Source organism: Hyperolius riggenbachi, chromosome 5, assembly GCF_040937935.1.
Source record: "Hyperolius riggenbachi isolate aHypRig1 chromosome 5, aHypRig1.pri, whole genome shotgun sequence".
Taxonomy (NCBI): domain Eukaryota; kingdom Metazoa; phylum Chordata; class Amphibia; order Anura; family Hyperoliidae; genus Hyperolius; species Hyperolius riggenbachi.
Window position 1 is genome coordinate 198,854,539 of NC_090650.1, and position 16,000 is coordinate 198,870,538.

General features: G+C 41.8%; 1 protein-coding gene across 1 annotated transcript in view; it reads left to right on the forward strand.

The window, feature by feature from the left end:
• The first annotated feature begins 11,396 nt into the window (after window positions 1-11,396).
• Window positions 11,397-16,000, forward strand: part of ITGA9 (integrin subunit alpha 9) — a 565,489-nt gene continuing 560,885 nt past the window's right edge. Inside the window, exon 1 of the mRNA XM_068236571.1 lies at window positions 11,397-11,747. Within this exon, the coding sequence (XP_068092672.1) occupies window positions 11,566-11,747 (182 nt within the window). The 5' untranslated portion in view covers window positions 11,397-11,565. The remainder of the gene's footprint in view (window positions 11,748-16,000) is intronic.

Below are 16,000 nucleotides of genomic sequence, written 5' to 3' on the forward strand. Positions count from 1 at the left end.
GTATTTAAAAAAATAGATGTAATCTTTAACAATGGTAGAGAAAGAACCATCGAAAGTTGATAAGGCAGTCAGACACTACCTGACATCACTGAGGAAGAGCAATCTCGCCATGGTGCGCACCAGTCCAGCACGGCCATCACTACGCAAACAGCTGTTTGCGGTGCGTTACACAGTGAATTTGGTGTGAAGCAGTACTGTGTCAGTGTGAAGTAGTACTCTACTTACACTCCCTGATTGATGTATACACACGCAAGATGTTTTAAAGCACTTTAGGTCTGCAATTTAGAATTCAATGTGATTTCTGCCCTTAAACGCTGCTTTGCGTCAAATCCAGATTTTTCCCCGGGACTTTTGGCATCTATCCCACTCCGCCATGCCCCCCTCAAGGTGTTAGACCCCTTGAAACATCTTTTCCATCACTTTTGTGGCCAGCATAAATGTTTCAAATTTACAAAGTTCGCCTCCTCATTGAAGTCTATTGCGGTTCGCGAAAGTTCGCGCGAATTGAACATTTGCCGAAGGTTCGTGAACCTAAAATTGGAGGTTCGGGCCATCTCTAGTTCTGACACCCTAGACTTCACTACTGAACTGCCCTGCAAGTAAGCTAGCAGGCACAGCTTTCACCTCTGCCCTTCTTTCCCTGCCTGGTGTAGGTAGCCACAAGTGCCCTCAGTATAAGGTAGCTAGAGGTGACCCCAAGCATTGAGTAGCTAGAGGTGCCCCTGACTGATTGGAGATGTGGCCAGTGAAATACCGAGAGCCAGGTGAGAAACCTCTCATTTACACTCTGCTCAGGACTCTGCATAGGGAGGGAGGGAAGGAGGCACTTGGGTAGAGGAGTGAGCCACATTTTCATCATCAGGCACCTTATGGAAAATCTGGACCTGCCTATATCATGGGTGGCGTATGCAGAAGTTTTGCTCTTGAAGTAAATACATTTATGGATTTGATGTGAAGAAATTAGTGCAATAAAAGGAAATTGGGAATCAGAGTGCCTTGGTACCTGGCTATTTTTGTGTATCCAGCTTTGACATTGGCTCTCACTTGTCTGAGGTCCTATTCTGCAACTGCAAGTACCCTACTTATTACATAGTTACATAATTAGTTTGGTTAAAAATATATCCGTCCATCAAGTTCAACTAGGAGAAAAAATTCATAAGTAAAAATTAAGTACATTTCTGTCCTGCGCCCTCAAATATTACAGCGAATCCAAGGGAAGGCAAAATACCCTTACAATGCTTGGCCAATTAACCTTTAAAGGGACAAATTCCTTACCGACTCCCAGTGGCAGTCAGTTTAAAAATAAATTTTGGACAAGCACCATCTAAGGTTAATTGATATTATAACAGGTCTCTATTATCAATCAATTCTAATTAAGAAGGGAGTGTGCTAATTGGGCAGTATAAAACCACAAAGGAGAAAAAGAAAAAGTGCCCAGTATAAACAGCACCAAACCGATCAATTGTAACTCAAATTATAACAAATTGTATTGGGAACAATCATCACATATAAAAAAACATCTACAGTGGATGAAATAATTATTTGACCCCCTCACTGATTTTGTAAGTTTGTCCAATGACAAAGAAATGAAAAGTCTCAGAACAGTATCATTTCAATGGTATGTTTATTTTAACAGTGGCAGATAGCACATCAAAAGGAAAATCGAAAAAATAACCTTAAATAAAAGATAGCAACTGATTTGCATTTCATTGAGTGAAATAAGTTTTTGAACCCCTACCAACCATTAAGAGTTCTGGCTCCCACAGAGTGGTTAGACACTTCTACTCAATTAGTCACCCTCATTAAGGACACCTGTCTTAACTAGTCACCTGTATAAAAGACACCTGTCCACAGAATCAATCAATCAGGCAGACTCCAAACTCTCCAACATGGGAAAGACCAAAGAGCTGTCCAAGGATGTCAGAGACAAAATTGTAGACCTGCACAAGGCTGGAATGGGCTACAAAACCATTAGCAAGAAGCTGGGAGAGAAGGTGACAACTGTTGGTGCGATTGTTCAAAAATGGAAGAAGCACAAAATGACCACCAATCGACCTCGCTCTGGGGCTCCACGCAAGATCTCACCTCGTGGGGTGTCAATGGTTCTGAGAAAGGTGAAAAAGCATCCTAGAACTACACGGGAGGAGTTAGTGAATGACCTCAAATTAGCAGGGACCACAGTCACCAAGAAAACCATTGGAAACACATTACACCGCAATGGATTAAAATCCTGCAGGGCTCACAAGGTCCCCCTGCTCAACAAGGCACATGTGCAGGCCCGTCTGAAGTTTGCCAATGAACACCTGAATGATTCTGTGAGTGACTGGGAGAAGGTGCTGTGGTCTGATGAGACCAAAATAGAGCTCTTTGGCATTAACTCAACTTGCTGTGTTTGGAGGAAGAAAAATGCTGCCTATGACCCCCAAAACACCGTCCCCACCGTCAAGCATGGGGGTGGAAACATTTTGCTTTGGGGGTGTTTTTCTGCTAAGGGCACAGGACAACTTAATCACATTAACGGGAAAATGGACGGAGCCATGTATCGTGAAATCCTGAACGACAACCTCCATCCCTCTGCCAGGAAACTGAAAATGGGTCGTGGATGGGTGTTCCAGCATGACAATAACCCAAAACATACAGCAAAGGCAACAAAGGAGTGGCTCAAGAAGAAGCACATTAAGGTCATGGAGTGGCCTAGTCAGTCTCCGGACCTTAATCCAATAGAAAACCTATGGAGGGAGCTCAAGCTCAGAGTTGCACAGAAACAGCCTCGAAACCTTCTATTCTGATACTCCGTTGCCAAACCCTGCCTGTTTATTGGATTCCGTATCTGTCTCCTGAATCTGTACCTTATCTGTCTGTGTGTTAACGACCTGGCTTGCCGACCTCGAGAACTGGCCTTCCTGTTAGAGGCAGTTCCCAGATCTGTTAGTGACACCATCTCTCTCTGGTGTCACTCACGCTCTGTCCTTCCTACTCTGAGCCTAGCTCCTCCCCCGGGAGAGTCTAGGCCATCGGAAGGAACATACTTCTGTGCAGTACTCAAAGTATACTGTTGCATCTAACACTCACTTGTTATCTCAGGTGTCCAGAGGTTAGTAGATATATCTGATTATTGGTGATACTGCAGATCACCAATAATCGGGTATATTCTGTATTCTCGGTGATACTGCAGTTCACCGGTAATCAGACCCTCTCTGTGTTACACCGATCGTTACAGTATGTCTTTGAGTTTCTTAAAGTTAGTTTTTTTTTAGGTTATAGTTTTAGTTGTCTCCTTGCTTGTGTTGCAGGTCAAATGTTATTATATTATGGCCATTGTTAGATATCTGATCTATTTGAAATGACCAAATCAAGCAGAGCATCTCCCCTGGTTTGTACTGTTACGATTTGCATAAAGTATTGGTCTTGTAATGTTGATAAAATTTGTCACTTTTACTAGCCTGAGTAGCTTTAATACCCCCGTTAATTTCTGGATAATTCAAATCACCCATTTCTATGACCCCATGTTTGTTTGTAGATAGTTTAACCACTTCAGCCTACAGTGTTGTTCACCTTGTGCATCCGAGCAGCTTTCACCTCCCATTCATTCGCAAATAACTTTATCACTACTTATCACACTGAAATGATCTATATCTTGTTTTTTCCGCCACCATTTAGGCTTTCTTTGGGTGGTACATTTTGCTAAGAATTATTTTATTCTAAATCCATTTTAACAGGAAGATTAAGAAAGCAATGGAAAAAAAAATCATTATTTCTCAGTTTTTGGCCATTATAGTTAATTAATTAATACATGCTACCGTAATTAAAACACATGTATTTTATTTGCCCATTTGTCCCGGTTATTACACCGTTTAAATTATGTCCCTATCACAATTTATGGCGCCGATATTTTATTTGAAAATAAAAGGTGCATTTTTTAAATTTGCGTCCATCACTATTTACAAGCTTATAATTAAAAAAATATATTAACCAGTTCGCATTCAGTCGTTTTTCACTTTATGCATCTGAGCAATGTTCACCTCCCATTCATTAGCCTATAACTTTATTACTACTTATCACAATGAACTGATCTATATCTTGTTTTTTCCGCCACCAATTAGGCTTTCTTTTGGGGGTACATTTTACTAAGAGCCACTTTACTGTAAATGCATTTTAAAAGGAAGAATAAGAAAAAAACGGCAAAAAATCATTATTTCTCAGTTTTCGGCAAATATAGTTTTAAAATAAAACATGCCTCCATATTTAAAACTCACGTATTGTATATGCCCATTTGTCCCGGTTATTACACCGTTTAAATTATGTCCCTATCATAATGTATGGCGACAATATTTTATTTGGAAATAACAGTGCATTTTTTCCGTTTTGCATTCATCACTGTTTGCAAGCTTATAATAAAAAAAAAATTGAAATATTTCATCTTTACATAGATATTTAAAAAGTTTAGACCCTTAGGTAAATATTTGTGTTTTTTTTTTTTTTTAATTGTAATGTTTTTTTGTTTTTTTTCAATTAAACATTTTATGTGGGTATTTTTGGGAGGGTGGGATTTAAATTGTATTTTTTTTAGTAAATATGTGTATTTTTATTTTTATTTAACATTTAGCTGTAGTTTACTTTCTGGCCACAAGATGGCAGCCATGAGTTTGTTTACAGTGACGTCACTCTAAGCGTAACACGTACGCTTAGAGCGACGTAGGGGAAATAGGAAGCAGAAAAAGCTAGGCTTCTGAGAGAAGCTGTCGCTTTTTCTGCGGGGGAGAGGAATCAGTGATCGGGCACCGTTGCCCGATTCACTGATTCGCTGGCTAACAAACCGCGGGCCGGGAGCGCGCGTGCACGCGCGCGATCGGCCGCGGGAACGCGCAGAAGCGCACATGGCTTCCTGGACGTGAGTTTCACGTCCAGGAATGTCAAATAGTTAATATACTCTCTTGACATGCATATTCAAAAAGTTCAGACCCTTAGGTAACTATTTATGTTTTTTTTTTGTTTTTCTTTTATTGTATTTTTTTTTTAATTAAAATTTATTTGGGTAATTTTTGGTGTGGGAGGTAAACAGCTAATTTTAAATGTAATATAATGTATTTATTTAATGCAAAATGTATGTGGGTGTAGTTTTACTATTTGGCCACAGTCAAAAGGTTCTAAAAGCGAACAATCTCACATCCAGGAAGCATTAGAAGACGGGAAATGTTTTTTCTGCACAAAGACCGCGACCGCTGATAAGAGGCTGTCGGTTTTTCTGCGGGGGACTTAGATCAATGAATGGGAACTATATTCCCATTCATTGATCTTGGGGCTAACGGTAGGTGGCGGGAGCGTGCGTGATCGCGCGCAAGGCACAGTGGCAGCAGCAAAGTCTATCTGGATGGATATATCCGGCCAGATAGGCTTAAGTGGTTAACATACTGCAGTAATTGGACTTTTTCTGCCTTGTTTATGTGTGGAGGTTTATAACATATACCAATAAGCAATTGACAAACCTTGCTTCTGGCATGAATACTTACCCTTACAAACTACACACCACCACAGTCTTCAGTTATTCCTTTATAACTGACAACAATGAAGATTTAACAAACATACAGACCCTGCCTCCTTTTTATTAATATTATAATATTAGTATTTATAATGTGGAGAAATCTCCCCATAAGATTGACCATGACCATCGTGCAGATTCTTGTAAGTAGCAGGAATACATACACAGCGATGTTCTTCATACACATTGTATTACTCCAATGACAACTTTCTACTACACGTTGTTGGGATCAGTCACTGGGATTTTTGAAATGAGGAGATAAGTAGATAAGTATATGATCCTTCCTCCATGAAGGGTTCTTCCATACAAATATTTTGTGTATATATATATATATATATATATATATATATATATATATATATATATATATATATATATATATATATATATATATATATATATATATATATAATTTATATAGCGCCGACATCTTACGCAGCGATGTACAGTATAAATATTGTCTTGTCACTAACTGTCCCTCAAAGGAGCTCACAATCTAATTCCTACTATTTTCATATGTCTATGCATGTGTTATGTAGTGTAAGTACTGTAGTCTAGGGCCAATTTAGAGGGGAGACAATTGATCGTATCTGTATGTTTTTGGGATGTGAGAGAAAACTGGAGTGCCTGGAGGAAACCCACACAGACTTGAATAAAAAACAAAAACAAAATATATATATATATATATATATATATATATATATATATATATATATATATATATATATTTGTTTAAACAATTATTGCAAACTTTCTGTAAACCCAATAAACTTAATTTTACTTCTCAAATATCACTGTGTGTGTCTCCTATATGATATATTTTAACTGACATTTTTTATTGCAACAATCAACGATCTATACAGGAAAATCATGACGATTAACAAGATTGCTCAAACTTTCGCATCCCACTGTATATATAATTTTTCCAACATGAACTTAAAGGACACCTGAAGTGAGAGGGATATGGAAGCTGGCATATTAATTTCCTTTTAAACTATGCTTATTGCCTGGCTGTCCTGCTGAGCCTCTGCCTCTAATACTTTTAGGGCCTGTTTCCACTACACGCAGATTGGATGCAGAATGGTTGCAGAAAAAAAAGACTCCAATAAATACCTATGGGCCTTTTTCCACTAAATGCAATTTTTCGGATGCAGATTTTCCCATAGGCATTCATTGGAGTCAGTTTTTGTGCATCCAATCTGCGTGTAGTAGAAACAGACCCTAGTCATAGTCCCTGAACAAGCATGCAGATCAAATTTTTTGACTGAAGTCTGACTTGATTTTCCACATGCTTGGTTACGGGTGGGCGAATCAGTACACTACTGAAGCCAGAAAGAACAGCAGGGTGGTATTGTTTAAAAGGAAATAAATATGGCAGCCTCCATATCCCTCTCATTTCAGGTGACCTTTAAATTGTATAATTGGGGGAATCATTATTTTTTTCTTCTTCATAGAAACTGAATAACACCCATATAAATGAATATGCTCTTTTACTCCATATGGAAGGACTGGTTAATAATTGGGATATCTTTGGTGCACCAGAAAACCTTACTAGTCATCAACTATGGCTAGGTTTCAATAGTTCTTTCTCTTTAGTTTTCTCACTGGAGATGATATCACATTTTTTTTTTCCTACAAAATACAGTTTCAGCTTCTCGAAAGTGAAAAAGTTCAGACTTCAGTATATTTAGGGGCGTAGCAATAGGGGTTGCAGAGGTTGTGACCACATCGGGGCCCTTGGGCCAGAGGGGCCCCGAAGGGCCCTCCCTCACCTACAGTATTAGCTCTCTATTGGTTCTGTGCTCATAATAATCACTTCTATAGATACTTTGAATAGTGGTAATCATTAACAAACTGTTCCCCATTCCCTTCTTGCACCTCTGACACTGTAGTTGCCATTGGCAGGTTTGGTGCGCCGTATCAATTGTTATGCCTAGAGTGCTTGGGGGGGGGGGGGGGGGGGGTGATTGTAAAACTTGCATCGGGGCCCACAGTTCTCCCAATGGTACAGTATAATAATGTAGTAATTAAAATGGTTAATAAAATGCTAATGGTATTGAAATGAAATAAATGTTATGTTAATTTTATACACCTAGGACTGTAGTCAGTAAAAAAAAATGCTGTCTGTATCACATCTTTCATCCATTTTGCAGGCATTGCAATACTCCATCAAATGCCAAATAAATACTGCATGATTCCCTAAAATAGTGAATGAAATACATCATGTGGTAAAAATCTGTGTACATTTTCATGCAGTCTTTTTGGTAAATTACCAAACTATTACAGCATAGATGAAAATCTTACCGAATACTCTGTTTTTCATGCATTGCGTACATTACTAAACATGAATCTTTTATCGAACAGTCCTTAGTGATTTTAAGCCATTGGCTCAGTGCAGGCATTTTGCTACAGTACTGTACATGTCAGGGACAAAATAAATAAAACACACACAAACACACACACACCCCTCCCTCAATAGTAGAGGTGTAAAATCGGGTCAGCGACTCTCATGGCATACATCATTTTTTCACTTGCTGCAGAAGGAAAGTCTAGTCTGTGCCTTCTTTTGAATTCTGGTGGAGTTCTGCCCCCATCTTAGGTCATTGGCTAAGGTTGTGCCCAGGAATCGGACGCAAGGAACGCACGAGACTTCGCTCTCACCAATGAGGACTGGGTGGAGGGATGTTTCCTGAAGTCCTTAGTGAGTTCCATGTTTTTGCCGCATTGAGGACGAGCTTGTTGTCTGCGCATCAGTTGCAGATTCTCTCGATCTCCCTGTGGTATGCATGCTCACCATTGTCGATGAGATTGATGATTGTCGAGTCATTCGCAAACTTGATTACCATAACGGAATCGGTGGATTAGATGCAGTTGTTGAAGCACAGGGAGAACAGGAGGGGGGACAATACACACACACAACACAACACACAACACACAACACAACACAATCACTTGCAGTGCTCCTGTGTTGGTGGTTCTTGCGCTGGAGGAGCAGTTGCCAAGCTTGATTCGTTGCATTCTATTGATCCACACGCAGAGTGGGGTCGACTCCGAGCTGTGAAAAATTGACGATCAGGCTGTCTGGGCAGATCGTGTTGAAGGGGGAACTAAAGTCCAGGAACAATATCCTGGCGTAGGAGTCTGTTCTGCCCAGGTGTTCCATGATGAACGCCAAACTGGTGTTAATGGTGTCTTAGATGGGATGCACAGCTCCTTGCAGAAGTCAGGGCAGAGTCTGGGTAAGCTCAGAGCACGGGGAAGACCACAATTTTACAAAACTAATAGAATGTCTGAATCTTTTTTTGTGTAGTCTGTTCTTTTTTTGTAGTGCACGCTGCTCAGTGCTTCTTACCTTGGTGTGTGAGTAATAAGCTGCACAGAGCAGGAGTCCATGTTATTCATCTTTAACTCCTGTACTAATCCAGTGATTGGATGAAACTGACCCACCCCATGAAACTGACACACCCATCTAGCAGAGTCTGCTAGGAAGACATGAAGCAGGATTCACATTTTTCAGTGTGGAAAACACGGTACTCACACGTAAATGGACAGTATACGCGTTTTTCTGCATTACAATGCATGAGTTTGCCACACTGGCTAAATGATTGTCAGTGACTGTGAGTAACCTTACATGGTGTGCAAAATTATGCTATAGGTTTGTATATTTTTGTTTTCCCCCACAAGTGCTTAGTAATTGCGTTTTGCAGCGTGAAATAAATCTTAGGCCCCTTCCCCATATTCATGTTTTCAGTAACGTTTTTGGCAATGCGTATTAATGTGGTCCCCAGGGACATCTGATGTTTCTATCCGTGTGATGCCATTCACAGCAGAATCGCAATGCATGGTTACTGGCACAATTTAGTGAATGCATTGTGATTTCCATTCTTTATATTGAATGGAAATCAAAACCGCATTGACGAAAATTGAGTAGCAATGCAAGTGCTGGGCATTGTAATGGCCACCTGAGCTGCCCACAATGCGAATGTGAGAAAGGGGCCGTAGGGCACTTTCACAATACACAACACATGCACAAATGCGATTTTCTGCATGTATTCCCGACAAACAGGATTAGAGTTGCAGTGCGTTATAGAGCGATTGTCAGGGGCTGCAACACAACAGAACCTGACAGTGTATTGTGCAATAAATTGTGAACGGCACTGTGAACATAGACTTTTACGTTATCATGCAGATCACAGTCTGAGACCCCATTCACACCTAAAAAACGAATAGCGTTTTGCGTTTTTGTGTGCTTTCCCCCCCCCCCCCCCCCCTCTCCCGGCACTCCGCTGCATGCTGTGTTTTTATAAAAATCGATTATCTAAACGCTTTTTCAGAGAGGTTTTGTAATTCACTCCCTGACGCGAGTCAGGAAGTGAACTCTTTGCCTGGAAAATAATAAATACAATGTATTTATTCTTAAAAACGCAAATGCAATCACTGCACAAAGCGATTTTGTGAGCGTTTTGCATTTTTCCTATACCTTCCATTATAGCAAAAATGGTACAGGCACTGCTTTGCTGAGCGGATCGGAAACGAACCACTCAGATGTGAACTGTCTCATATGGTATCATTATACAATCGTTTTGTGGGCCATTTTAAAAATCGCCTGTGCTTGAAAAAAGGCGGAAAACGCCCTTAGTGTGAACGGGCCCTTAGGACTTGTTCACACTAAGGGCGTTTTCGGGTTTTTTTAAGCACCAGTGATTTTGAAAATCGCCCCAAAAGCGCTTGTGCAATGATTCCCTATGAGAGTGTTCACATCTGAGCGATCCGCTCACCAAAACGCTGCCTGTACCATTTTTCGGGGCGATTTGCCTCAATAGAAAGTATAGGGAAATCTCAAAATGCTTCAAAAAGTGCTTTGTATAGTGATTTCCCCAGCGCTTTCATGAATGCATTGTATTTATTCATTTCCGGGTGAAAGAGTTCACTTCGTGACTGACGTCAGGAAGTGAAAAAGCTGAATCACTTAGAAAAGCCTTTATAAAAAATTGCAGTGCACAGGTGAGAGCCGGGAGGTGCTAAAATAAGTTGAAAAACACTGGCCTGGCATCAGCGATTTATGATGTGAACAAGGCCTTACTGCATGATAAGTAGAGCAGAATGCAATCCATTCATTGCATTGATGCATTGATTCTGCTCTACTGATTGTGCAATAAGACTAATGCTACGTACACACATGCGACAACGATCGTTCGTTAAGAACGACGAACGAACTTTTAATTGATGAAAGAACGACCTAAGTAAAGGTAGTTTTAAAATGTGTGTAACGATCTGATCGTTAGAACGAACGTTACATCACAGAAAGCAACTATTGCGCCTGCGCATAAAAATGAGAAGTTCCATGGAGAAATAGTGAAATGCGCATGTCAAGCCTAGTACGAACGATCGTTTCCAACGATGTACTACTTTTGCAAACGATCGTCGTTGGTTAAAATCCGCCGAGACAGAACTTTCTTTTGTAGCGATTTGGCTCGTTCGTCGTTTGCCTTAATAGTCGGTGGTTCGTTTTTTGTAACGATCGTCGTTGGTAAAGATCGGGGAACGATCGTTACAAACGACTATAGTCGCATGTGTGTACGCACCTTTATGCACGTCATTCAGCTTAATTAGAGAATACGCCCCATAGCGTGGATGAGCTCTTGGCATTTATATTGGCCAAGCTCTAAATTTTCCAACCTTTTCAAGCGCTGATTTCACCAGACCTTAGTGAATACTTTAGTTTGCAATATCAAAAGTAAACACTAGATGTCCCCAGTGCTTTGATGTCCTACCTTTCTTTCAGAGACTCGAGTAGTTACCAGAGTTCTTTTAAAAAATCCACTCCCTCGGAGCACGGATAGGTCTCCTTACTATTTGGCCAGAGCAGTCCCAAGTCACTCCTTGCCACACCTCTGTGATATTCCAGTTTGGGACGCGGGCCACATCTGGCTAATTAGCACAACTGGCATCTCTGCAAAGTCTTCTGACTTTGATCTGGGCACCGAGAAGTTGATTGCAGGTTTGGCTGTGGAGAGTCACACGGGATGGCTAGCGGATCTCACTGCACGGCTCATCGGGGTCCATTTAAAGCTCTACTTGGAGTTATTTCACTAACTTTGGTCCATTGCTACAACATTGACTTGGATCACCCTATTGTCTATCAAGGTCCCAATGGATCGTTTTTTGGCTACTCTGTGCTGGAGCATTATCACGATGACACACGTTGGTAAGCTACTTATACTCTGCCCTTGTTACACTGGATTGCTGTTTAGTACAGATGCAGAGGCTTTGAGCTCTTTATCAGTGTATACTGTTATCGGATGGAGGTAATCCTGCAATAATGTACTCTCAGTGAACAATTATATTACCATAATGATATACCAGAATAACTAATATGCGCTTACAGTATATATGGTATCATATGGCAATTGAATAATGTTTAATGGAATGGAAATGATCTCATACATCCTCCATGTGTGCTTTTGAATACATTCATTCTAATGCCTGAGACATCCATGTGAGCGCATTGTATAGAGGAAACCAGTCTGGACACAATAAGCAGTTCATTTAGCATCTCTTATCTGATTCCCACTCTCCAGACTCTCTGCACTGCTAAGCTGGGGGAGTTCAGTGAACGGCTCCCTCCTCATTGGTGGATAGTTGAAACTTTCTTTTGGTTGTATGGAGAGTGGTATTTATTAGTGCACGGTGTGGGGGGAACGTTTTCATCATCAGGAAATGCTTAGTGTAAAATCTGGCTGTGACTTTCAGCAGCATGTCAAATGACTTTATGTGTGCAATAAATTGTATACCTTCCTGAACGAATGTGGTAGGGTTGGATACAATCTAACATTGTTACCAACAGAACTATAAATAATTTGACAAGTGGGTGGCCTTCTTCAGCTGATTTTAGCCACAGGTCAACTTGGTTCAGCCATCAATTACTGTAGTTGATCTTCCGCTGTACTAAAGTTCATAGGATTTTTCAGACTGGTCTTATTACTCTTCAAATGATCTTCAAGATTATAATAACCAAGATGATTGAAGTGAGGCTACATCTACAGTGGTGCGTTGCAGCTAAACAGCTGCTTTGTAATGCGGCTTGCTGCAACGCAATGCACCAACTATGTGACTTTCACAGTGCGTCAGGTGCATTGCGGTATAACAGCATGTGATATCTTGAAGCGCTGCATGCAGTGCGTTACTGCAAAATGTGTCCATTACCAGTGATGGTGAAGCATACTTTTCCTTGACTGTATGCTTCAATATATGTTAAGCAGTGCGCAGATAGCGTACGGCGACGATTTCCCATTTCACTGCATTGCATTCCTGCTGTTACAGGGAACACAACGCCAATTCAACTGTGAACCTAGACTAAATCATTTTCTTTCTGACCATGAGTCATCTGTAATCACCTGGGCATGCTGGAATCGTATTTATATATTGTATTGTATTTATAATAAAAGTTTGCTTTCCTAAAACAGAAAGAATTTGCGATAATTCAGGTTGGAGTGAGCTTGAGATGTCTCCCAGGGCATCACTGCTGAATATATGCAAATTAACCATTGTTACCCTTAGAAGCTCAACACACCTCCAGAACCGCTGGAATGCAATGATGTGTCAGCTTGTTAATTTGTACAGAGCCAGAATAATCCAACATGCAATGTGTTTATAACAGTGACACCAACATCAGGTCCTAGTGCTGAATAGCAAAAAGAATGGGCCAATCAACTCTGTCCTGTCAACATTAGATATTCCTAGTGGTGTCACCGGCAGGGCCGAATTTGTACTCTATACCGCCCAAGACCACTGTCACCACCTCCCCCCATTCAGTGTAGGTAGTGAGATGATCCCTTCTCCCTTACATCTAGTATAGGTAGCTTAATGACCTCCCCCAGTATAGGTACCTAGATGACCCCTCCCCTTCCCCTCTTAGATAGGTAGCCAGATGACTCCCTTAATCCCTCCTTTTCCCACCCCCTTTCAGTATAGGTAGCCAGCTCACCTTCACACCGCAGCAGCCATCAGTGTCATTCATTTCTCCACTCTTCTCCAGTGCAGAAGCTTCCTCTTCCTTTCCATCTCCAATGCTGCCCACGTCCATAGCCACCGGCCACAATGCAAACATGCACAGAGAGCAAGGTGGCCGCTGCACAGTCAGCTAGCAGTGCTAGCCTGATCTGCCTGCATTGCAGCATTTGCACGCTTGCAAATGCTGCAACAGTTTTACCCTGCTGCTTTGGTGCCCTTGTTCCTGTGGTGCCCTAGGCCATGGCCTAGGTGGCCTTGGCCTAAATCTGGCCCTGGTCACCGGTATAACCATATGGAGTCATCAGGCGTGACCCTGTAGAAGGAAGAGCCATACTGCTGCAATACTTAGTTCCCCAATTAACCACTTGAGGACCGCATTGGAAAACCCCCCTAGTGACCAGGCCATTTAATCCAAAATATACCACTGCAGCTTTAAGGCCAAGCTGCAGGGCCGAATAACACAGCACACAAGTGATCTCTCCCCCCCCCCCTTTTCTCCCCACCAACAGAGCTCTCTGTTGGTGGGGTCTGATCACCCCCCCCCCCCCCCCCCCCCAGTGTTTGTTTTTTAATCAATATTTATGTGTTCATTTTTTTAAATAAAAATGTCTTTTTTTTATTATTTGTATGCTTCCCCCCCCCCCTTCCTTCCTCCGCCAGCCAATCCCTGTGATCAGCTATCATAGGCTTCAGCCTATGACAGCCGATCACCTCTGTGCCTCTGGAGGGGACAGCTGTGTCACACGGCTGTCCCCAGTACAGCGCTGCTGTAGATCCCAGCACTGTACACCCTAATTAGACTACACCCTAATTAGTCTCGGGGCGGCGATCAGACTGAAGGCGGAGCTCTGCTCCACCTACCAAGCAGTGTCAGGTTTTGGATAGGCACACCTTGCCGTGTTTCTGTAGTCGGGTGCTCAGCCTTGATGCAGAAGCGGCATCAGTCCAATACAAGCAATTCAAGGTCGGCTGGCACACCAGTTCAAAGTTCCAAGCAGTTTTATTGTATGCACAACATGACAATTGTTTCGGGGCCACGGAGGGTCCCCTTCATCAGATAAAGTGCAGACCTACCAAGCAGGAGATGCGCACGCAGCCTGCACACGATCTCCTGCAAACTGAAGCCCCAGGACTTTACGCCGATCAGCGTTAGGCGGTCCTGGGGCTGCCGCCGCGACCACGCCCATTGGCGTGACACGGTCAAGAGGTAGTTAAAGTGACGCTAAAGCGGAAAAAAAACACCTTATGATATAATTAATTGTATGTCTAGTACAGATAATTAATAGAACATTAGTAGTAAAGAAAAGAGTCTCATTTTTTTATTTTCAGGTATATAGCTTTTTTTAATTTAATTTTATTTTTTTTATAACATTGCATTCTCTCATATTTGCCATTACAAATCACACTCTGTATTTTAAACTATGAAACAGAGCAGAGCTAATGACACTTTGAGCTCCCCTGCTGTCAAAACTTATCTAAGCCTGTCTCTGGGTTTAAACCCACTAGAAGCCTTGACCAGGGTAGGGCCCTATTTGAGCCGACCTTATTAATTACCGTAACAAAAGCTATGACACCCAATTGGAGTTATAAGGCCACAGCTTTATTACAGTGTTGACATTAAACATTAAATGAGCTGTGACAAGAAACACTGAAATAAAAAGGGGGAGAAGGAAACAAAAACATATTACAATCACAACATATTTCTATTGACAGATGGCGGGGAGCTTGAGCGCTCTGCAGGTCCCTTGACAATGCCCTCCCGTGCCGGCCACCAGCCTTCGGCTTACATTATCACATTATACATTATTGCATTATCCATTATTGCCATTATCCATTATCATTATCATATATATTCCATTATGGGATCCTCATTCGGCGCATTAATTGGTTATGCCAGCTCGGTGGGGAATACTTTCTCGATGTCCAAAGATACGGCATTGTCAAGGACCCGCCCTCAGCTGACGAAGTCTGTAGGGATACAACAAGTTTGCATTGTTATGGGGTGTTCCCAACACCCATCTTGTCGCTTGCTACCGATGAGCAAGCGGCAACGGGAGGGTGGGTGGGAGAAGTTTGCTGCATCCACACGATCCCAAAAGGAAGGCTGCCAGGCCAGCCCCCTGGTCTTATAGTGTCCTGGCCCTGGCCAGGACACTCCACCTTTCTTTCACACCTGGCGACCCTATTGTTCTTGGACCGTCCAGCTCAGAGCCCACCCGGTCACGCCCCTTCTCGCCCTAGCTTCGCCCAGCTCTCAGGTTACTTGACCAGGGTAGGGCCCTATTTGAGCCGACCTTATTAATTACCGTAACAAAAGCTATGACACCCAATTGGAGTTATAAGGCCACAGCTTTATTACAGTGTTGACATTAAACATTAAATGAGCTGTGACAAGAAACACTGAAATAAAAAGGGGGAGAAGGAAACAAAAACATATTACAATCACAA